This window comes from Mytilus trossulus, chromosome 1 (assembly GCF_036588685.1).
Source record: "Mytilus trossulus isolate FHL-02 chromosome 1, PNRI_Mtr1.1.1.hap1, whole genome shotgun sequence".
NCBI classification, from domain to species: Eukaryota; Metazoa; Mollusca; class Bivalvia; order Mytilida; family Mytilidae; genus Mytilus; species Mytilus trossulus.
In genome coordinates this window covers 35,404,201-35,429,271 of record NC_086373.1, presented here as the reverse complement: position 1 = coordinate 35,429,271, position 25,071 = coordinate 35,404,201, and the positions used below count along the sequence as shown (strand labels likewise).

Sequence of the window (25,071 nt, the reverse complement as noted above, 5' to 3'; positions counted from 1 at the left end):
CGGTGTTTATATAATATCTCAACTTGTACGATTTGCTCGTGTATGTAACAATGTTTTAGATTTTAACGAGAGAAATTTATGTATTACTGAAAAATTATTACACCAGGGTTTTCGATATCACAAACTAGTCAAAACATTTACTAAATTTTATCATCGGTATAAGGACATCATTCGTAAATATTGCTCAACATGCAGACTTCTTATACGTTCAGGTATTTAACATCCAATTTTTTCTGGAAATATTCTTTACAAAGCACAAAAATGTCAGTATTCACCTCATAAACTAACAAAACCTTTAAATAGACTTATCAAGAAGGGATATAGTAACAATACTGTTGTCAGGTCATTAAAGATTGCTTATTTCGGCGTTAATATTGATTCACTTATAGGGTCTTTGCATCGGAACTAAACACATTTATTCAAAAACCAGTTGTTGGCATGACACGGGTTATGTTCTTCTCATATTTGTTATGATGGTATGATACTAAACCCCTAACGGGAAGGATTTTGCCTGATATTCATATGATGAAATCATAATCTTTCAATCAGTTTAACTGAAGTCTGAAGTCAGTTAACTGCTAGTAGTCTGTTGTTATTTATGTATTATTGTCATTTTGTTTATTTTCTTTGGTTACATCTTTTGACATCAGACTCGGACTTCTCTTGAATTGAATTTTAAATGTGCGTATTGTTATACATTTACTTTTCTACATTGGCTAGAGGTATAGGGGGAGGGTTGAAATCTCATAAACATGTTTAACCCCGCCGCATTTTTGCGCCTGTCCCAAGTCAGGAGCCTCTGGCCTTTGTTAGTCTTGTATTTTTTTAATTTTAGTTTCTTGTGTACAATTTGGAAATTAGTATGGCGTTCATTATCACTGAACTAGTATATATTTGTTTAGGGGCTAGCTGAAGGACGCCTCCGGGTGCGGGAATTTCTCGCTACATTAAAGACCTGTTGGTGACCTTCTGCTGTTATTATTGTTTTTTATATGGTCGGGTTGTTGTCTCTTTGACACATTCCCCATTTCCATTCTCAATTTTATACATCACAACAATCATCTTTCATGATTGATGACGAGACATTGTGTTGAATAGCCGGAAAAGACATTTTATCGAATTGGTTGCTGTATTATGTAATCAATGCTATGTCATCAATTAACTTGATTTCCTCTGAATTATTTCCTGTTGGGTTCACCGACACGGCATCTGCAGCACGATGTTTTGCTCTTGGGACATGCATCATTATGAACGTGTAACGCAATGTTTTTTCCTTGAGGTTTCGTAGTTTGGTGTTTTAAATCTGAGCGAGTGATCTGTCACCAGAGTAGTGGTTTGTGATCTACGGCAATAATAAGTTTTTCACAACCAAGAACGAAATACCTGGCTTTATCTAGTGCGTCAACAACAGATAAATCTTCACCCTCTACTGGAGCATACCGTGATTCAGCACCACGAGTGAAGCGACTGCCTACCAGTGTAATTTTCCAACCCTCGTTACAACAGAATGGTAGAATCTTTTGGCAATTGCAATGTTTCTGGAATAACCAGAATCCAAGTCCGGACTTTGACCAGTCAGTTGCTAAGCAAGTCGGTTTGGACTTATCAAATATGCGTACTCCTTCCTCGATTTCCCTTACAATTACTGTCTTTTTTTCATTGAATGAGAGTTTCCAGCTGATTATCCCAAAGAAATGGTGTACCAGGTTTGATCAATTGACGAAATGGTTTTAAGCGATCGGACCTACTAAATGCATACGAAACCTAATTGACAAGGCCAAACCACGATCGAACCTCTGTTATGTTCTTCGGTGTAGGGAAATCCAATATTGCTTGCAAGTATCTTTTACAAGGGCGCATATTGTCGTTTGTTATTTCAAATCCAGCAAACTCAACTGTATCTTGAGCAAAGTGGATTTTTTTCTGGGTTTAAAGTTATTCCATGTTTTCCACAAAGTTCCAACCAATTACAAGCTTGAAAGAAACTTTCCTTAATATCATCAGACCCCAGAAGAGTATCGTCGACACATTTAGTCTTGTGTGGCACATCGGCCACGATCTCGTCGAACCTTCTGGTGTAACCATCACCTGATGCAATGTATCCTTGAGGAGCTGTCTTGTATCTATATCTTCCCCATGGAGTGATAAAGGTGGTAAGATGTCGGTCTTCGTCTCTGATAGGTACACTATGGTAACCGTTCCAAGCGTCAAATACAGTCTTTTTCTTGCCTCGAGGGACTGATCTTGCCTGATGGAAAGGAGATTGTGTATGATGTGTTTCCCTTATTGCATGGGCGTTTAGAGCTTGAAAATCTACTATGCGTCTCGATTTTCCATTCTTTTTAGAACATATAACCATACGATGACACCATGTTACAAGTTGGCCGACTGGAACGGGCCCTATAACAACAAGCCTGACGTCTTGATCCAATGAAGCTTTCACGTCATCTTGCCAGTGTAAGGGAACTGACACAGGAGTATGACATGCAACTGGCTTTGCTTCAGGGTCAATTATAAGTTTCAAAGGTGGACCTTCCATAAGTGGTAGTGGTTGGTGTTCACAAGTATCAAAAGTGCTTGACTTGTAGTGTTCAAGTAAAAAGTTTTGGAGTTTTGGTACGTTCTTTAACAACTATGTTGATGAACGGCTGGGGTTGTGACGGTCGTTTAATCCATGTGTTATACATTTGTCGCTTTCGTTGTTGCGGTATACATGAGTGCAGCAGCTGCCTTATTTTTACATGTTCACAAATCAGTATCCAGGATAACAGTAAATATATAGAGGCTCTGCACCCTCCCCCTGAAATTGTGTGCTCTTAAGGGAACCAGGTGCTTTTCTAAGTAAGATCTCCATCATAAATGAGTATAACACTGTTTTCTTATATATCTTTTATTGACATCAGAAATGATGGAGATTTGAAACAATAAATCAATTAATTAATAACAATCATAAAGATATTCCTCTAGTAAGCTAGGATAATTAGATTTTACCCCTCCGTGATGTCACGGGCACGTGTCATATACATTTAAAGATTACATGTCTCTCATCTTCAGTTGTATTGTCATTAAAACTAACATATATTCTATCATTGATAATATCTACTAACGTGTACATAGAAATCGTCCTTCGTAGCTAGAAAGAAACGATGTGCAAGCAATTGCTGCCGAGTGGAGCGAGGCGAAAAAAAATTGGGACCCTTTAATGCAGAAAGATGTTTTTTAACACACTTCTCTTCAGATTACTTTGATGGTCAATATTCACACTGGAATCCGGATGAGTATATAGTAATGCTAGTAATTACTGTCGTTGTTCATTTTTGATCGTACATTTGTTTTCAACACACGTAGTACACTGATAGATCTCCATGGTAGCACTCGCAAGATGTTATAAACCAGCGTACGTGTCAGGCATCGCAACTGAATTCGTCCAAATTACATGCCAGGTCAGTTTCGTATGTCTCGGACAATGTTGAGATTTGTTCGTTTGTTATATTTCTTACAACACGACGAAGCAGATACAGCGCAAAGAAGAGATTTTCTGATAATACTAGATGTGACTCCACTCTCCATTTCTCTTATATCATATCGTATATGAACGCATAAAATTATTAGACTTTCCAATACTGTTTTGGCGTGTTTGCAGGGACCTGGGTGATTGGTTCTGGTAGTCTGTACCCGGCACATCGCCTCGGCATATTTTCAACGTTATCGAAGGGTTCTGATAATTCTAATGCCGATTGGTACTGAACTAGTAAAAAATATTTGTTAAGGAGCCAGCTGAAGCCCGCTTCCGGATGAAGAGTGTTCTCGATGTGTTGAAGACCTATTGGTGGCCTTGGTCTGTTTTCTGCTCTTTGGTCGGGTTGTTATCTTTGTGACACATACATTATGTGATCGCCTACAGATGACAGCATGCATTCAATTGCAATCTGTATATTTGTTTGTTTTAAACACAATATTATGTGCTTGACTTCGCGGTATAAAGCATTATAAAAGTACGCAAAAATATATCAAACATGATGTTAGATATTTGGCGGAGAAAACGGTTAACGCTTTCAACAGATAACATAAAAAGCACAACAAAAGTTGTGTACGTGAAAGCAAGAAAAATGGTAACAGAATATATGAGCCATTCGATGCGAAAACGTACAAAAAGTGATGTCGGTTTCAGGGCAAGTTGTTAAAGTTCGTTAAAAATTTTTTTTTTTTAAAAACATTTTATCCGTAATAACAACACTAGTAACTTGCATGAATATAATCATTAAAAAGGGTTAATTATGTCCCCAATTTGTCTTTAAAAAAGAAAAATGACGTAAATATATCTAAATTTTTGTACCGAGGCAAGTAAATATTTTTTTTTATCTGGAACAATGCAATACGGAACCGAAATAAAGCAATACGACAATAAAGAGAGAAAGGTCAATGATTTTCATCATCTTTATCTATGGCGCAAGAAGAAAAAACAAAAGTTTTATAAACGTAAGAAAAAATGCATAAAATATTTCATCTTGTGTTTTTAAAATTAAAATTAAGTAAGGTTAAAGTTATTCAATTAATAAATCAAACGAAATTAGACAGGTGCTCCAGAAGGGTCCGCAGATCCTGCTCCACATGTGGCACCTGTCGTGTTGCTCATGTTAATACAAACCCGGTTAATTGAATTTATCTCTGATCTCTGAGATCCTTAAAAAATGTGAAACGAATGAGCGAAATCATTAAAAGAAAACAAGGGGGAGTTTAAGTACTGAAAGTGTGTAGAGATTACAACTTAATCGTACGAGGAAAGTAAAGGTGTTTGATAGATCACTGGTCTGCTACTTTTTTTAATGAGAAAATCAACATAGAAGACGTAAACAACTGCAACAAAACGGTCTTCAATAATGAGCAAACCTTCATACTATAACATGATGAAAGCTATTACCTAAAGTCCAAAATATGGCTAAAAAAGTGGAAACAATACAACAGCGAAATGTACGGGATGATTTTTGTTTTTAACATTAATTATACGACGAAAAACAATCATGATGAACGATTACTAACAAAAATCAATTGATGACGGTTCCTGGCTTTAAACATGCAAAGAAATGTCCATATTAACTTTTAAGTTATCATTATTTTAATTAGAGGAAATAATTCACTTGAAGAAAGAAAAAAAGAAGGAAAATACGGATGATGAAACATATCATGTTGGTTAATAAAGATGCTTTTCAACTTTTGAAACGGTAGGTTTGTCGAATTAACGTGACTCGGGTAGAAGTTCATAGGCGGATCTAGGGGCTCGGGACCCCCTTTCGTGGGAAAAATGTGATTGATCATATAGGGAATCATTTAAGCATGACTGGAGCGTCCCCCTCCCTTAGGTCAGTCAGCGCCCCCCTTCCCCTTTAGGAAAAGTTCTGTATCCGCCACTGAAATTGACGATACCAAAGGACGATATAACTGAGTCGCAGAACACTTTGCAACGTAAATGTCAAGCTTGATCTCTATGGATTGATGTCAACTTTAGATACACAAATGATCCCCGTAAACTGTATATTGATTGGAATACAATAGTTGATGCGAACCCTGAAACCATCACAATAATTGCATAAAAACAATTTCAATCTGGCAAAACATTCATGCTATCTACGATATCAGATTCTAATCAAATGTTAAGTGTTGTTGGCATATTCATTCAATACATCAATATTTGTTATAACAAAGACAGGCGGTACTATCATCATCATCACACAACAGACAAGGCATTCCAAATCACACATTCTAATAATTATACAGTCATTTTGGAAGTAATATACATATCATTGTTGTGCTACTATGGTATTTTATTGTTATTGCGTGTAGACATATGTTGTGAGAGGTTACCGTGTATTGTAATGATGTCTGTGTCATCTGCGACTGCTGCAGCGTCAACGCGCCCTAGAAAGGATTCTAGAACTACAAGTCCTAAAGTCAGATCTATGACACCTAAACAATCGGGAGTAGAGGGTTTAGAAGATTTTCAAAGGTAAGACTATTCTACAGGTTGCTTTCTTTCTTTTATCGAAGTTTTGCACAAACAAAAATCCGATTTTTAAAGTTATTATTTACGGAAGCCTGAAAATTTCAAATAACAAAAGTAGACATTTCTAGCAAAAACAAAAAAACAATATAAAAGTTTTGCAAAATTTATTCCGATTTTTATAATGTTGAGCACAACTACAATTGACCGCAAGTCATGAACAAATCAGTATACTTTCGATCAATTTCAGTCGTAAGATTTTTGTTTTGCTTGAAATATTCCAAAATTTGTCATGAAGAAAATATGAGCTATATTTGAATTTTGCTATTTAACTTTGGTGATGGTTTTGAGAAAATATGAAGGAAAGCAACGACTGCAAATACGTTTTGATTTCCATTTTGTTGTGTTATAATATATGGGGTTTATTGGTCACCAATGGATTAATAATTCCGGTATTATGAAGTATGACAGGACAATTGACAAGATATGATTTTTAGAAATGCACATATGGTGTACCAATTTATAGTCGTTCGTTATTTTGTAATTTTGTATTAGGAAAAATAAGTGATATCTAAATGAATTCCATGCCGTGTAAGTTTCTCTGTATTTGCATATATAAAATAAGAAGATGTGGTATGATTATAATGAGACAACTATCCACCAAAGACCACACGACGCTGATGTTAGACAAGCAGCTATAGGTCACCGTACGCTCTGCTTTATGTGCGAAAACAAAAGTGCAATTTCTTTCTCATTTTGAAGGAACAATGTTCTTTGAAATATTTTTTTTATCTGAAGACACTGTATTAACCTATATATAGGTATTATCATCAACAATAGGGAGATATTTCGCAGGCACTTGTCTCAGAAAAAAAGTCCTATCATAACCGATAGGGAGATATTTCACAGGCACTTGTCTCAGAAAAAAAATGTCCTATTATATATACCTTTATGTGTTTTATTAAGATATATAGGAATTTTTTTTCTGAGACAAGTGCCTGTGAGATATTTATATGATTTATTATGAAAGATGTGATAAATCATTTTTACATATAACCCTAAAACGTGTATTGTGCAAAACGTCAAAGATTGCATTCGATTTTTAGTGTATACTTTTAAATGAAATCAATGATTTTTACGTTCCATGATTGTAGAAAAATTATAATACAGTTTATATCAACAATAGAAAACGACTTTCTAAATGAAATGCAAAAATCTACTTTTTGCAATGATGTATACTTAAAGTTTGGTATAAGCTTTATTTTGTGTACAGTCTTTTTTATCTTTGCTATGTTTGTCAGTTTGTTTTTCAATTGTGAGTTTGTATGTTCCTTTCGTGTCTTTCGCCTTTTTAAAAAAACTAACTGTTAGACTTGTTGTTACAATATATAGAAACATAAAGCTTCTATAGAAAGCAGGGTCGTATAGCTAGGTATACAATGAAGTAACAATGAAAGAAAGTACATTTACTATTTCTGTTAAATCGATTAACATTGATTCCCCATTGATGTTCTTAATTAGAAAGCTTAACCTATTTACAATTTGATTGATTAATATTTAATCGTCCAATAATGATTTATGGAAAGTAGTAAGTCCTAACCAGATTCTTCTTAAGAGTTTCTATTTAATGTGTTTACGTTCTGATATGATACTCGAGTGACCATGCATTAACAGTGCAAACTTATGTAATAAATTGGTTTTTTTTTATTATCATCACATCGTAGGAGGTCAAGTACCTTTGATGTGGTAAATCGAACAAACTCGTGTGATACGGTGTTTTTTGTCCGCAATTTGCTTTTTGTCCGATAATTTTGCTTTATGTCCGATACTTTTCCTTTTTGTCCGTTTTGACTTTTTAGCTCATCTGGACCAGAGGGTTAAGTGCGCTCTATGATCGAATTGCGATATCAATGGATTTAAATGAAACATTAAGAGATACGATGGACGAGATTTAAAAAATAAGCCAATGTAAGACAGACAAAATCATGTCGAAAAGAAAGTAAAAACGAAAAGACAAACTTTTGACATTTAAACTATGAAAAAATCCCAAATCATTGTCGAAGGACCGTGATCAGAAAATCTCCATTGAAAAGACACGAGCTTATAATATTATTACAACTACATACTAAGTATCATTAGCTTACCATTAGTTTTACCTCAAACTGACCTAATCTTAAACTTTTACATTTAAAATAAAGAAAAGTCATGGTAAGGACCCAATAGTCTCCATGAAAATGAGATGTGCCATTTCCACTTTTACTGCATAACAATTATTACTGATATACCATTGTTGATACTACCCTTTAAACTGGCGTTATCACAAACGGTTTAAACAAATTGTTGACGACACCGCTGCCAGAAACAGCACACGCTTATTCTTCTGTGCATCGAGACGAGACAAAAAAGAAAAAAAGTCGCATAAGGTGATGTCATAAAAGAGGATAATGGATAATACAAATGGTACATATCACAATTTATCAGCCACAAAGACATTTATAAACGGTCTACCAATGTTGCTGATTATAAAAAAAACTTCACAAGTTTAAAAAAGCATTGATTTAGTAGTATCATTAGCAACAAATCCTCTTTCCAGGAAATATCGTTCACGTGACATGGTGAAGCTGCGGTATTTCATTAGATAAAATAAGGTTGGATCTAATTTTGCATTTATCCTCTGACAAAGATTAACAATACTATAAATCAAGGGCGTCTAAATCTCAGGAAATTACCAAATCTCTTATATGATATAACCTTAATACATTACCATTGCAAATACTCACGAAACTAATGTAAAATGTGAAGCAAACACAAAAAAGTGGCATTTTTTGGTGAGACGTTAAAGAAAAAAGCTAAATCTTTAACAGTTTTTAACTTTTAGGAATTTAAAAAAAATTGTTTGAATTGTGTTTGGCACGTGACAAAGAAGACAAATCAATACGGGCAAGCCTTTTTGATGCATAGCTTCATGTTTCTATCATCGCTTTGAAATTTTCCTAATTTATTTTGCATAAAAAGTCAATTTAAACTATTAGCTATCAGTATTAGTTACTTTCACTGAAATAAGAACTTTATTAATACTCTAGTAGACAGTTATTAAACACTGTAAACACTATTAACAATGGTGAACAAAGCACGGTGAACATAGATACCCATTTGGGGAAAACTAAAATATCACTTATTTATGTTTTATAGCTCCTTCTATTTTTTTTTTTTATTTAAACATGTGCGATAAATCTATTTTCTCTAATTCTATGGAAATTTATCCCTTTCCGAACCCATTGTATAAAAAAAATTTAATCAACGTGTGGTTGCTGGTGATCTTAAAAGATCATTGGATGATTTTAAGGGTCATAACTGGATGACTCAAAATATGATAACAGGTGTTAATGAAATTGACAACTTCGTGCAATGTGAAAGGCACTCGAAGGGGATTTTCGGTTAACCAAAAAAGAAAATTGTCTTTTTAATCATTAGAGAAACAGATTCGTACATAGTAACTCGTGGAGGCGGCTCGGACTTTAAAATTGATAATTTAACTATCTCGATTGGATAAATCCGATAATTCACTGGTATCAATGCAAGAATCTATATTTAATGGTAACACATTGTGTAGTTAGGGAAACATTTTCAACTTGCATGACAAAAAGTACCAAATTTTACTTCTCGCAGGAATTTGAAAATACAGACTTTATGAAAGTCCTGAATATGAAAACATAACTGATGACATTAATTTACTGTCAAAATCCTGTAGTACTTCGTATTCCTTGAACACATTTCAATGTCCTTTCAAAATAAGTAACGCGGCTACGCCTCCGGTTAGTTACGACAGTTACAGACCAGAACAGTGACACATCAGTTCAAATGTAAATTCTTTTTAGATCGTTTGCACAAAATTGTTTTGATATTATGTATATCAAATATAGAGAGATTTTGTTTCTATTATAAATTGCCCGATCAGACGATATTTGTTATTTTGTAATTTGGAAGAATGATTGCAATTCAATATATGTTAGCAGAAAATTCATACAGAATAGAAAATCAATTCCGCTTATAATTGGTCGTGTAGTGCCCTAGAATAAGGCAAAATGGATTTATTTCCGGTTTCTGTAAAAGAATTTCATTTCCACACATCAGAATAACAAATGTCCCATGTCTAGCGTAATGAAAACTTATTGGTGGTGATGACACTTCGTGTATTAATTTTTCTGATTGAGACAATTGCATACGTCTTTAATTTCCTAAACCCACAGGGTATTTCTGTTAAGGTTCATAACGTATAAATTAATTATCATTATAGCTTCTAGTTTTATTTTTTTGTTAAATTTCCAGGAGAATCAACTACGATTCTATGACACAACCAATTTATAATAACCGATTGCTTAAATTTATTTGCTAAAATTCCAACGGCAAATAGTTCATGCTTATACCGGACGAAACCATAATCATTTGGCAAAATATAAGACGTTTTTAAAATTGGGGTCGACCGCTTTTAAATGCAGAATATGCAGAATACTTCCGTAAAAAGATTATACGTTGGTTGCGGGGGTTTCTTCGATATCTCAAGACATGTTTGCAGAAGTTGCATTCTCTTTAGAGAACCGTACAACCATGATACTATATCGAATATTATTGTAACAAAGTTTAGGTACTTTAAACGGGACGACACAGTCCAAAATCAGAAAACTCAGTCATTTTTTTTTAACAAAAAAGCGTAACTAACATAATAGACAGGTATTAAAAGTTCTTAAATAAAGTTGCAATGTCTTTAATGGACAGCTCATGATTATTGACCCAATGTTTATAAATACGTTGATAAAAGCATAATCTTAAACCTATAATGACCAATCTAACATTACAAGTATGGTCTAGGATTGAGCAACATATGTATTGCTGTTTTATCAGCAATTAAACATGACTGTCAATAAAATGTCTTGTAAGTAAGAATTATTTGTTCGTCTGGATGATGTTGGCTGACTTTACTCTTCATAGTCTGTTCAAATGATATAAATTAAGTTTCATAATAAGACCAACTTTCCTCTAAGGCTGAATAAAAAAGAATTGTGTATTTCCCATTACCGTATGATACGATACTTTTTATCCGCAATTTGCTTTTTTGTCCGATAATTTTGCTTTTTGTCCGACACTTTTGCTTTTTGTCCGATAATTTTGCTTTTTGTCCGACACTTTTGCTTTTTGTCCGTTGTTTTTTGTCCGTTTTGCTTTTTGTCCGATAATTTTGCTTTTTGTCCGACACTTTTGTTCTTTGCCCGTACCTATTTTAAGCTTAAAAAAATAGCGTACCCTAAAGTCGTTTTTTGTCATGTTTCAATAAGCACTGTTTAAGTAAAAATGTCCCTTCCATAGACTCGAGGTAAAAATAATGGCAAAATATAAAACAAATCTCTACCTTCATGTACCTACCCTATTTTTTCAAAGGTGTAATAGGAAACACACAAATTTTTTGTTGGCCTAAACAAATATCTGCATGGTATGAATAAAAGGAAACGAGTGCCATATACATGCCTATGAGACACAGCAACGCAACGACACGAAAAATGAAGAGACATATGGAGGGAAGCACACAATCTTCAATGAGAGACATAGGTCTACAAAATGCGCCAGGCTCTTAGTCGCCTCCGAGTATAATACAGTGAAACCTGTTTAAACCGAAACTCTTTGAGACTGAAGATTTTGTTTTGTTTTGGTCGATGTTCGGTTTTATTAGGTTCTCAGCGCATACTATTTGATATGACGGTGTTTTAGAACATGTTTGGTTTATACAGGTTTTCGGTTTATGCAGGATTCGGTTTAGCCTGGTTACACTGTAGTATTTGCAGACAACAGATTTAATGAAGATGAAAAAAAAAACATTAAGATGGCACAGTAAACGAAAGACAACCCCAGGTTTGGGTCCTGACTTTGTACACGCATTAGGGACAAATATTGCGGGGATAAACATATTTTCTTTTAATATTTAAAAATAATAATATGCTGTATGGTTGCCATTGAGACCTTTATTCACCAGAGTTCAAATAAGTGGATATAAGCACCTACAAGTCATCATACGACCTTCAACAATGAGAAAAAAATTAGATTGTATAGTTAACTATTTACGGCCGCGACATGATAAATTGTGAAGCAATTCAATCGAAAAAATAACAAAACAATTTACAAAAAAACAAATATGACAGTCACGGTCAGCAACAATCATGAGGTTTGACGAAGTTGGCAATACATTGATTGCATGGTCATACTCTTCGTAACGCTGCGTAACCAGTAATGAATACAAAAACGATTCTTTTTGGAGAAAAATTCTGTCCAATCCATTCATAAATAATAACAATTTCTTAGATATCGCCATAAATAACTGAATAAATATATAATCACTATACCAACATCAGTCAACTAAAGATATATTATACTCTGATCTATCTACACAAAATATATCTGTCTATGTGTCTTCTGTGATTTCTATTACCAAAAGTCTGATGGAGTTAAAATATCTATACGCCATCATGGAGAATTCCAAATTACAAATCTCCCATTTATTCATGGAAAACATTATGTCAATATTTATAAAGAATGCATCAATCTTTTCAGTAAACTATCGAATTTACATTGTTATCACCATAGACAGCATCAAAACACATATATTACGTTTTTTTAAAGACATCGTTTATCTTTTTGATTTATTTGTTTATTCTAGAGTTTTCTGATAAATGCAATACAAGTTATAATTCAAATAACAGTGAAATAAAAATGAAATTTTCAATTAATGACAATGAAAAAAATTAAACGACATGAAATTCAAAGTAAAACTATCTGTATACGATGCGAAAGAAAACAATTGAAAAATGTATTATATATAAATAATCATATATCCGTTCTCTTTAGACATCATTTTGGGATTCAAATATAACCGTACTTGTATATATATATATACTTTTTCGCATGTACTTATTTTTCGCGAATTGCGTATTTTCGCGATTTTTTCCAATATGAACTGTTTTAATAGTAAAGGCGTGATAGCCGTCAGGTATACTGTATAAAAATTAAATGCGTAAAAAGCCGTCAGGTATTAAAATGGTAGTACTTACCCGAATTCAAATACTAGTATCATCTCGCGTTGTCTAATAGGAAACCGTAAAAATCAGCTTTAGCGGTTTTGTGCACATGAAATTTAAGCGTGATTCAGCAGAAACAAGCTTATGACGATTTTTTATGTGAATTTCACATAATTATTTTCACACGAACACTTGGAACTTTAACAAAACAAATTGTTGTTTTCATGACTTAAATAAGATTTGAAAATCTACGTGTAAAAAGCTCATGTTGTTTTCTCTCAAAACTCATGTGTGTTCACATTAGACTGATTTCACGCGAGTTTCACGTATAAGCTCATTTGAGGTGAAACTCATGTTTTTTTCTCTCAAAATTCACGTGTGTTTACATTAAACTAATTTCACGCGAGTTACACGTATAAGTTCATTTGATGTGAAACTCACGTATATTTCACGTGGGATTCACATGAATGTGATCGTTGATTTTCATCTCCCTGTGTGAGTACACAATTTCCTTGCGCTTACAAGGACACCAGATACGTTCAATCGTTTATAAAAGGGAAAAAGGGAAATAATAATTCGCTTTTACTGCCACTTTGCGTCAATTATATGAAAATAAGCCAAGAAACATCGATAATGAATTATTCACTTGCAAGTGAATAAATCGACCTCTTTGCATCCGGATTTTTTAAATGGATGTACTTTCTTTTTATAAACAAATGTTGATGACTTTTTAGATGTGTCTAGTAACTGTATAGAAAAGTTCTAAATCTGTTATGATACATGAACAGATTGTGATCTATAACTAGCTCAAATGAGCGCTGTGCGTGTATCTTTACGTTACCCGATGTTTACATAACATTCTAAGGTCGAACACTAATATCTATCACGATTCATCAGCTTCCAACTTTATACGTGAAGCCGTACTAGATAATACTAATCCAATTATTCATTGCATTCTTAACCATTAACAATTATCAGCTATCTATTGTTATTGTTATCTACAAGCTTTGGTGGCAGCTTCTGTATTATTACAAAGAAGAGAAATAATCACCCCGCTAATCCTAACATCTAAAGACATCTAACATGTTATCGTACTATGCTTAGGGAATTAACAGTGATTGCCAAAGTATATGTACTGTTCTAGATGTGAAGACACATTTGTGTTAGCTTCTATAATGATAGGAATGTAAAAGTATTAAAGGGTATGGCAACAATTTATGTTGCTGAAATAAGCAAGCAAATACTTTAAGACCCGAAATATATAGATTTATCTTATTTTTTAAGGACCACCATCTATATGTTGTGTACAAGATGTAAGTTTGTATAGTTTTTATTTTGTACAGGGTTTTTGTACAAGTTTTAAGTTTTTTGACACATATCTTCTTGCCCCAGGTGAAACAGCTTGAGATTTATCTTCTTAAATGTACCAGTTTTATGTTTTAACTTTCCAATTTATATACTTCAACATATATATATATAAAACATGTTATGCTGTTTTCATTGTCTTCTAACTGGACATGGGGATATATAAATGGTTTGAATTCTAATTTTATTTTTCTCGTTATACCATATTTATATCCTTTAAAAGTCTTTTTGTGGTCTTAAAGGTCTGACAACAGAAGACAGAAATGATATCTTAGTGTCGCAATATAACTTCGTTTTCAGGCGACACATTAAATTTATTAAATAATTTTCTTAATAAACTTCAGCATTTCACAAGTCTCCTGGTACTGCAACTGAAGTGATTCACAATCTATGTTATAACAGTATGCGTGTATTGACTTAAAAATGCGAATATATAGGCTGAATAACAAGTAAACAAAAGTGACAACAAATTAAATTACACCGAGAAGCTGCTTCACTTGACAAATCTTTTGTGACAAGTTTTTCAATCAGTTTATCTTATCTGTAACATATTATACAACCTTGGTAGCTTGACAATGACTTGAATGTTTTTTACCCAGTCAGTTTGTCTCAGAAATAATTTGATTTCATTTTGTCCATATTAAAACGGAAAGATGTCTGTTTTGCTTGTATATCATGGGCAAAGGAAAAATCAGAAGATGTGAAGAATATTTAAACATCTATGATGTTTTAGCTGACCTGGTTTGATTTGCGTTGTAAGGTCGTCCTTATATTTATATAAAGATTATAAAAGTGCATAATTCATTTTATGTTTTCTTTCAGGAAAAGGTCTAGTACATCAAAATCTGCAGTAAATGACTGTTGTATTATTTGCATAATCATGTGCCTAGCTACAATAATACAGATATTTCACGGGAGCCCAGGATGATTATAGATGAAGAAAGACTTAAAGAATGTTTATAAAAAATATACCTTGATCAAGGTTTTGAAAGAGAATATTCCACAAGACTGGTGATATTTGATGAAATGGAATCCGATTCTTTTATGGATAATTATATGTATATATAGCACGTGTGTTAAAATAGTTTCATTTTTATATATTACATGCTGACTGACAGTGTCATTGATTCTATGATAGCCTAGTTGGTTCTACTTTGTAAACTAATTACAAGATAAACCCTTTTATGGTAACTATCATTAACTCTGGCGTCTACATTTAGAATAACTATGGCAGTATTATATAGAGTCAATATAATACTTCCATGGAATAACCAACAACCGAAGAAGTATATAGCTAGTATCGTAAATCATAGCATCGGAACTAAGTCATAAAATGTTTCTATTTGCAATTATTGCTCAGAAGATAATTATTTTTAGTAATCAATTTACATAATTCCTATATATAAGGACAGAACTTACACATAAACTAAGTACATTTATTATTTTAGCAGTGGTTTCACATTAAATCTGAGGGCCTTTGAAGACTTCTAAATGTCGATAGAATGACATTTATATTTTGTAAATGCTAAGCGCAAGACGTGTATTTTGAAGATCGAGCTGATATACATTTTGATATACGTAGAATTTCATATTCAATCGAATTCGACTGAACAAAATTTCATATGTCTTTACCGAAATAGATAATGTTTAAATTTCGATGAGTGCTATTTGCAGATTCTGTTATTTTTCTAAGTAAAAGAAATTTATATTTTTAGACATGCAATACATTTTAATTCCATATCTCGGATCTAAAATAAAAAGCCAATGAAATTTGGCACTATATAAAGTTTTATTTATACAATCGTTCATTTGCATTTCCGGTGATTGACTTTTTTCTTTTTGTTTAAAAGGTTGTTTAACTGATATTGTTCATCTAGACATACATTTATAACATGAGGGTACCGACATTGCATCTATTTTGACAATTTTGTCACCGACGTTTATTCATGATCCAGACAAAAGTTTCCATTCTGTGTTATTTTGTAGATCTATGTATCCACCAATCTAATTTTAAATCCTTTTTTTTAAAAGCGAGATTAAACCAACCTCCAAACGATCTATGATTTTACCAAATTGCACCAATACAATTTACATTCGTATAAAACGAATAACTGTTGCATTTTTTTTATTTCTCATAATGTGTTTGAACAATATGACTTTAGTCCATGCTAACTTTTCAATTTTTTTTTAAAAGAAATGCATGCCTGTAACATATCTAAATTGCTCATTTTTCAAGGTTGACTAGCTATTTGTCGACGTCTCATGGCGACGTTTCTGAAGTTTTTACTTTTCGAAGTGGATACTTCATCTTTGATATGTACTTTGAATGTTTTGTGCGTATTCAAACATATGTAGCAATGTTGGAAGACGCGCATCATGTCAAAGCATAAAAGTACAGATCTTTTAGTCTCTTGTAAATCTTGAAAGATTTCCACTGCTATTTTTTTCTAAATAGGTTTAATTTTGGTACTCAGATAATGTGATGTTACATATATTACATTTATTAATAAAGGTACATTTGCTCGAAACACCTTGTTCATTTATTTTATTGTAAAATAGAGAATAACAGTATGAGAGAAGTTGCTGAGAAATAATAAGACTTTTCTTTGGAAAAAAGTTATTTGTTAAGCTAGTTGACAAAATAATGTATGAAATATATGGTAGTTAAATTTTCAAAATGAAAACCCGTTGTTTTAGAATATACATCAAAAGGTCACCAAAATTATTTTTACAAAATACATTTGCAACTGTGGTTCGAAATTTGTATGCATGTAATTTATTCAAAATAAACTTGTTATTTCGTAAATCTTAATTGATCAGCAACACAAATATAACTCGTCAAATCAACAGACGCCATTGTAGTACAATTGGAGATCTGCGAGGAGTAGGCGAAAAACACCAATACTTAGATGAACAGTTGATGATAAAGTACTTGATGCCACCAAAAGTCCTGGCCTTGCGGTCATAAAACTTTCGAGCACAGTTTTTGTACTCAGACTCAAGAATCAACCAATCAAAATACTGGATTTTGTGTTTCGAGCACTTATTTTGTACTCGGAGTACTGAGTAAAGTTTTATGACTGAGAGCCCAGATATAATTAACATAATTATACCTTTATTGTCACAAAAGATGAGTAATACCCTTACACCAATAACCGAACACAAGGACAAATGATTTGTTGATATATACAGATACAACCACTCCTAAAACACATAAAGGAATAAGAAACTGTAAAACAAACTCACAATTAATTAACACACATAATATATTCATACAAATATCAAACCTTGAACAGACCATATATCAGTAATCAAAGAACAAGACTAAGACATCAACTTGATTAGTGACAAAATATGTCAAATATGTGACCTCATACTTACAGTGGAGAGTAAGGAATAGCATTTCAGAAGAACTATATCATTCGGTTCCAGTTCCTGATGAGCATCATAGAGATGTCTTACTACTTGTGAATATTGACGAAATAGTACTGGATATCACCAGAAACAAGACGCATATCACTATCGACCTAAATGATATAAGAAGGTCATATGCTATAGATCAGCCAAAACAAGACAATTCTCAGGTTATATTGACATTCATATCATATAGAATGAAACATTTAGTTTACAGAAATAAAAAACGAACTAAAGGTGGTCATACTTGGTATTTTCATAACTGAAAATGTGTCAAAATACAGAACTGAACTAGTAAAAACCCTCGCCGATATTACATACAAAAATTTAAAAAAAATCAGTTTTTCTGGACTGTCGACGGTTGAATATTCGTTAAAAATCTGAAAACAGCAGAAAAGTTAATTATACAGAATTGACAAGAAGTCAGTAATCTCGAACCTTTACTTGAAAAGCCTGCTGCTTTAGTTACAAACAAACTTCGTTAATTGTACCGCGATTTCGAGGGCATGTTCTAGTTGTCATAAAAAACTGTTTATCCACTTATAATAGAATGAAATTCAAAACAGCGTGGCTGTGGCCATTGATTGACACGTTAAATTCATTCGTTGACTAGGACAATTTAGGTGAACGTTTGTATGTAACGACCACTGCTCACTTTGCACTTTTGAAAGACTCTAAAACTATGGGGTCACCAAAGGTTCTCAACACCTAAATAAAGTAATTCGAAAAATTAATCAGTAATAACATGATGTTTTGATTTATATCAATTATATAAATCAAAACATAAAGATTATTCCTGATTAATTTTTCGAATTATTTTATAATTAAAGGCGTTTAGAAACCTTTGGTGACCCCACAGTTTAAATGTCTATCGTAGGTGCGTCGTGAACAGTGGTCGTTACAGACAAACGTTCACGTAAATTGTCCCAGTCAATAGATAAATTTAATCTGTCAATCAATAGCCACAGCCAAGCTGTTTTGAATTTCATTCTAACTTTTGCTATACAATTAAGAAAACCTATGGTCAACATAATTATAATAATATCGATAGTTAGTAAATATAGGAAGATGTGGTGTGAGTGCCAATGAGACAACTCTCCATCCAAATAACAACTTAAAAAGTAAACCAATATATTATTTACTTTATATATATGTTGCAATACTTAGCATTGCATTTTAGTACTGTTTATGGCGTCATCATACTAAATACGTTGCATGGATGTGTACTGATTGATACTTTAATTTGGGAGAACATGATGTATCCTGCAATCAGCCTTCTATTGTACAATTAAAAAAACCAATTCTTCCGAGAACAATTGTAGGTCTTCCCACCTCGATAATAAGAATAGAATTTAACAAACGATGTTAGAAAATGTCACTCCGTGTTGATGTAATTTGGTAAATTAAACTGACATAAAAAAGTAAAGATTCAAAGGTTTATACAGAAGACTTATTTGTTTTATAATGAACCAGAAAGAAATTTTAGCAAAGATCAAAATCTAGAACGTCAAATTGACCTTTGACCTTAACCTCGGTTTTGAGGTCATATATCAGTGATCTCAAATCAAAAGACCCCAGGTCAATCACTTGTATGGTTGTTGAGAAATACTGATTTCAAATACAAAATGGGAAAAAACTTCGACTTAAATAGGTTGAAGTTGCGCCTTTTTTGTAAACAGTTATTTGGCAAACACGTCCTATCATTAACTGTCACAGTCTCTTTGGAATAACGATAACAAGCAAAATTCAAAATTTATTACATGACCTTGACCTTTGACCTTGACCTCAATTTCCTTCAAATAGACCAAAGATTACATACCAAAAGACTGTAGACCTCTACGACTTATAACATATGAATATTATCCAACAAATCGCTTATCTTAAATTTTCAAAGGGAAATATTAACTCCCATAGGATGTCTTCCGGTCACTCAAGTCAAAATTAACCAAATCATTATTAATTCAGATAGTTTTCGACGAAAATTTAAATATCGCAAAGGAAAGACAATTGTTCGTAGTACTATTTCGGTCATGTTAAATTATTTGTTGAATATGTGAAGCTGATTATGTCATTTGTTTTTATAGGCAAGTAAAAACCTTCACTGAAAAGCAACTTGTATAAGGTTAAGCTTCTTGATCAATAATATTTTCATTTTTTTTTATACTTTTCAATGAATAAAATTCCAATGTAAAAATAAGAAGTCGATTGACGATTTGGGGCAAGTCAAAGAATTGTAGATCTCTTCGGATGTTTAAAATTTTCATTAGTTAGTAAATGTTAGTTTTCAAAATAATGCCAATAAACGATCAAAGGTAAAAAGAAATGCCACTCAGTCGGGTTCATTTACTCCATCTGTCTCATTCACCCAATACTTAATTACATACTTTAACTTTCACTCATCTCTTCTCTTAACTCTCTTATTCAATCTTTTTCTCTCTTGTTGTTCCCTGCTCTCGATCTCTAACTGCTTACCATTAATCACTCTCCTCTCTCACAATCGTACTTTTTCTCTCACACTCTCTCAAATTCTTTCAAACTCACACTCGTACTTTCACTTTTCACTCTCCTAACCTCACTCTCACACTGTCTAACCCATTTTTACTCTCACTCCCACTCTTACTCATTTGCTGCCTCCTCTTTCACTCAACTCTCACACTTTCTTACTTTGACATTATTTTACTTGCACAGTCTCTTCCTCTCACTGCTACTTTCACATTCTCTCTCACAGTTTCTTACTCCCACTGCTACTCTCTCTCACAGTGTCTTATTTTCTCTCACACTCTCTTACTCTCTCTCACAGACACTCTGTATCACAGTCTCTTACTTTCTCTCACAAACACTCTCTCGCACAGACACTCTCTCTAACAGACACTCACTCTAACAGTCTCTTACTCTCTCACAGTCTCTTACTTTCTCTCCAAAACATTCTCTCTCTCTCACATTCTTCTCTCACAGACATTCTCTCTCTCACCCTATCTTACTTTCTCTCACAGTCTCTTACTTACTTTCTATTACAGACACTCTCTCTCACACACTTTCTCTCACAGTCTCTTATTCCCTCTCACAGACACTCTCTCTCTCACACACTCGCTCTCTCTCACAGACACTCGCTCTCTCTCACAGACACTCGCTCTCACAAACACAGCTCTCATAGACACTCGCTCTCACAAACACTCGCTCTCTCTCACAGACACTTTCTCTCAGTCTCTTACACCCTCTCACAGACACTCTCTCTCACACACACTCGCTCTCTCTCACAGACACTCGCTCTCACAAACACCGCTCTCACAGACACTCGCTCTCTCTCACAGACACTCGCTCTCACAAACACTTGCTCTCTCTCACAGACACTCGCTCTCACAAACACCGCTCTCACAGACACTCGCTCTCACAGACACTCTCGCTCTCACAAACACTTGCTCTCTCTCACAGACACTCGCTCTCACAAACACTCGCTCTCACAAACACCGCTCTCACAAACACCGCTCTCACAGACACTCGCTCTCACAAACACCGCTCTCACAGACACTCGCTCTCACAGACACTCGCTCTCACAAACACTCGCTCTCTCTCACAGACACTCGCTCTCACAGACACTCGCTCTCACAAACACTCGCTCTCTCTCACAGACACTCTCTCTCACAGACACTCGCTCTCACAGACACTCGCTCTCACAAACACCGCTCTCACAGACACTCGCTCTCACAAACACCGCTCTCACCGCTCTCACAAACACCGCTCTCACCGCTCTCACAAACACCGCTCTCACAGACACTCGCTCTCACAAACACCGCTCTCACAGACACTCGCTCTCACAAACACTCGCTCTCTCTCACAGACACTCGCTCTCACAGACACTCGCTCTCACAAACACCGCTCTCACAGACACTCGCTCTCACAGACACTCGCTCTCACAAACACTCGCTCTCTCTCACAGACACTCTCTCTCACAGACACTCGCTCTCACAGATACTCGCTCTCACAAACACCGCTCTCACAGACACTCGCTCTCTCTCACAGACACTCGCTCTCACAAACACCGCTCTCACAGACACTCGCTCTCACAAACAATCGCTCTCTCTCACAGACACTCGCTCTCACAAACACCGCTCTAACAGACACTCGCTCGCACAAACAATCGCTCTCTCTCACAGACACTTGCTCTCACAAACACCGCTCTCACAGACACTTTCTTTCAGTCTCTTACTCCCTCTCACAGACACTCTCTCTCACACACACTCGCTCTCTCTCACAGACACTCGCTCTCACAGACACTTTCTCCAACAGTCTCTTACTCTCACACCCAAAACTAGAGAAAGATAGTAACAGAAACAGAGAAATGAAGAATGGTTGTGAAAAAATGTTCGAGAGAGGGAGAGAGAAAGAGAGAATTAGACCGTGAGAGAAAATATTACAGATTGTCGAACGAAAAATCGGAAGAAAAGAAAAGAGAAAGAATGAACAGGTGATAAGAGAGATTCCATTCCAAAGTAAACTCTTTAAGGCCATTTCAAGCCCATAAAAATTTACACCTTGTAGAGGTGCACGGCTCAAGCAGTAATGTGTTCTCCTCCGTCGACGCTGTGCGTATTGACAGTCCATTGGCGTGAACACCACTGCCTACCAGAACTTTGGTTAGGTTGACGCACGAACCTTCAGTTGCCTTCATTAGGTAAGTGCGCACTCATCTATTGGAAATAACTCACTTTATCTAACTGAAAATGGTGCAAGTTGCGGTATCACTTATTTCTTATTCTTGCAATTTAACTTTTGAGAAGGAACTAGTTGATTTGTTACTATCATTTGAATATACATATTTTATCACTATATTGAATTTATTATTTTCATAGAGTAAAACAGTATTATATTTCAAATATTTCAAAATAATTGATATGAACACATTCAAGGCGGGTAACTTCAGCTGTTTATCTATATTTCATGTCATAGACTAGAGGACATAGATACCAGGACTAAATTTTATATGTACGCCAGACGCGCGTTTCGTCTACAAAAGACACATCAGTGACGCTCGAAACCAAAAAAGTTTTAAAAAAAGCCAAATAAAGTACGAAGTTCAAGACACATGGAACTGACTTGGATTTCAGTGAAGAACTTATTGTCTCATCACAAAATATATCACATACCACATATATAATACCTTTATTTTGATCTCGTACTTGTATGATGTTTTCTCAACTCTTTAAACTATATCAAGTCAACACACGGTTGCTGGTAATCTACACACGCAGAACATTTGGTTCTGCAATGAAAACCGTGAGAGGATTCTCCGGTTGTGCTTGAGTGGAGCAATTGTCACCGCTTCAAAGAGTATAGACATTTCTAAATCGCAATTTTCTTATTCGACTGATCAAAATATTGAAAATCGGAGAATGCTATGCTGTGGTGAATACTTGAACAAAGATATACATGTATCATTTACTGTTGTACGTGGAGTTGAACTCCTACAAAATCAGTTGCCGCACGAGAATTTGCCTAAAAAATTGACATTTAAATTTTGAAATGGTTCTAACTACAGACCATAAAGTTCAAATTCACTTTTTATTCGGTCAATGGGTATGAATGACGATTTAAGCGGCGTGTACGCTGTCCGGTGTTGATCGACATCTTAATAAATCTAAAAACCTCATATTTTTATTATGTCTTGCGTGAGGGGATCAGTTCTGATTGAGGACATCGTGAATGCGTGAGGAGACGTGAAATCATAATATTATTTCCAAACTATGACTATGAGTCTTTGAAAGTGGCCTAAATGTGGTCAGATTGTTCATGAAATACACATTTGTGTGCATAAACAAAATTAATGAAATAGAATTTTGAAATACATTGTGGGAAGATATGTTTTACGAACAATAAAAGGAAAAAAATATGTCAACGATTTGTTTCTAGCTACAAATAAAAGTTGAAAATTTTCATATCAGCCCATCAGCCATTATATATTTTTTGTGAAAAGAGTTTACTCCCCTTATATTGCGTATTTAAAAAGAATTGATTGCTAAAGCACAAAATTTGATATTTGTTTGAATATTTTGATTTATACAATACATCACAAAGTTTTCTGTATATGAAAAAACAGTCTAGCCAATAAATTGCAAATATGTCTCCAATAAATGTAACAGTAGTAAACCGCTGTTCGAGATTCATAAACTGATTGAGAAAAACAAATTTGCACTACAAACTAAAACTGAGTAAAACACGTTAAATATAAGAGGAAAACTACGACACAACAGAAACACAAGTTAACATTAAACTTTAACACACACACTTGGCACAGGACATTTTAAGAAAAAATGGTGGGATGAACCCAGTTTTGTGGCATGCCAAACCTCCCGCTTCTACGGCAATTGTAAATATATTATTTAAAGAAGACAACATTACATGACAGGACTACAATACAAATAAATGAGAGAACATATAGGACAGAGAAACACGCCAATTATAGCTAACAAAAGGTACCAGGTTAAAAAAACTTGTACGTCAGACGCGTCTTTCGTCCACACAAGGTTACCAGTGACGCTCAGATGAAAAAAGTTCGAAAGCCAAGACAAGTACATTGAGGAACAAAATTTCCAAAAAGTTGTGCCTAATACGGCTAGGGTTTCTATCTGGAATAAGAACATCTTTGTTATTTCGAATAATTCATAATTTTGCAACCAGTGAAGTTTTATCAAATGACTTTATAATAGATATACATGATAAAATCGAAGTGGTGACTAACTACACAATAAAAATTGATACATATAACAACCTAAACCAGCACATAAAAAAATCACAGCCGAGTTAGCCATACCACCAACAACGCATAAAGTGACGTCACATGAATTTCTTAAACAATATTCCAAAAATAGGATAGACAAAATTCAGGATTAGATTTGTAATACTGCTATAATAATGAAAATTACAACATTAATTAATATCAAATTGTGGTAGTAAACTATATCGATTATTTGCACAAATCCACGAATTTGGAGACATATTCGAAATTTATTGGTTAGACTTTTATTAATAAAAAGAAAACTTGGTGGTTTATTGTTATTTCAAAATTCTATCTTATAATTTTTATTTATGCACACAAAGGAGAAGGTCCTGTAAGACCCCTTTTTGGCCCCAACATATAGCAGTTTTACAAAATTGTTAAAATGTAAACTTATAGTTATTTATTGGATAGAAGAATGCTTCTGCTACATAAATATGGGCTGTTTTTGACAATAC

General features: G+C 34.1%; 1 protein-coding gene across 1 annotated transcript; it reads left to right on the top strand.

The window, feature by feature from the left end:
- The first annotated feature begins 5,581 nt into the window (after window positions 1-5,581).
- Window positions 5,582-16,953, top strand: LOC134722789 (uncharacterized). The gene is made up of 2 exons (XM_063586420.1): window positions 5,582-6,004; window positions 15,250-16,953. Exons 1-2 carry the CDS (start codon window positions 5,619-5,621, stop codon window positions 15,353-15,355), a joined length of 492 nt encoding a protein of 163 aa, XP_063442490.1. The 5' UTR covers window positions 5,582-5,618; the 3' UTR covers window positions 15,356-16,953.
- The last annotated feature ends 8,118 nt before the right edge of the window (window positions 16,954-25,071 follow it).

Coding starts and splice junctions, on each gene's coding strand:
- LOC134722789 (XM_063586420.1), top strand. CDS start 5,619: ATGCTATCTACGATATCAGATTCTAATCAAATGTTAAGTGTTGTTGGC. Junction 6,005..15,249: donor GGTTTAGAAGATTTTCAAAG/GTAAGACTATTC, acceptor GTTTTCTTTCAG/GAAAAGGTCTAGTACATCAA.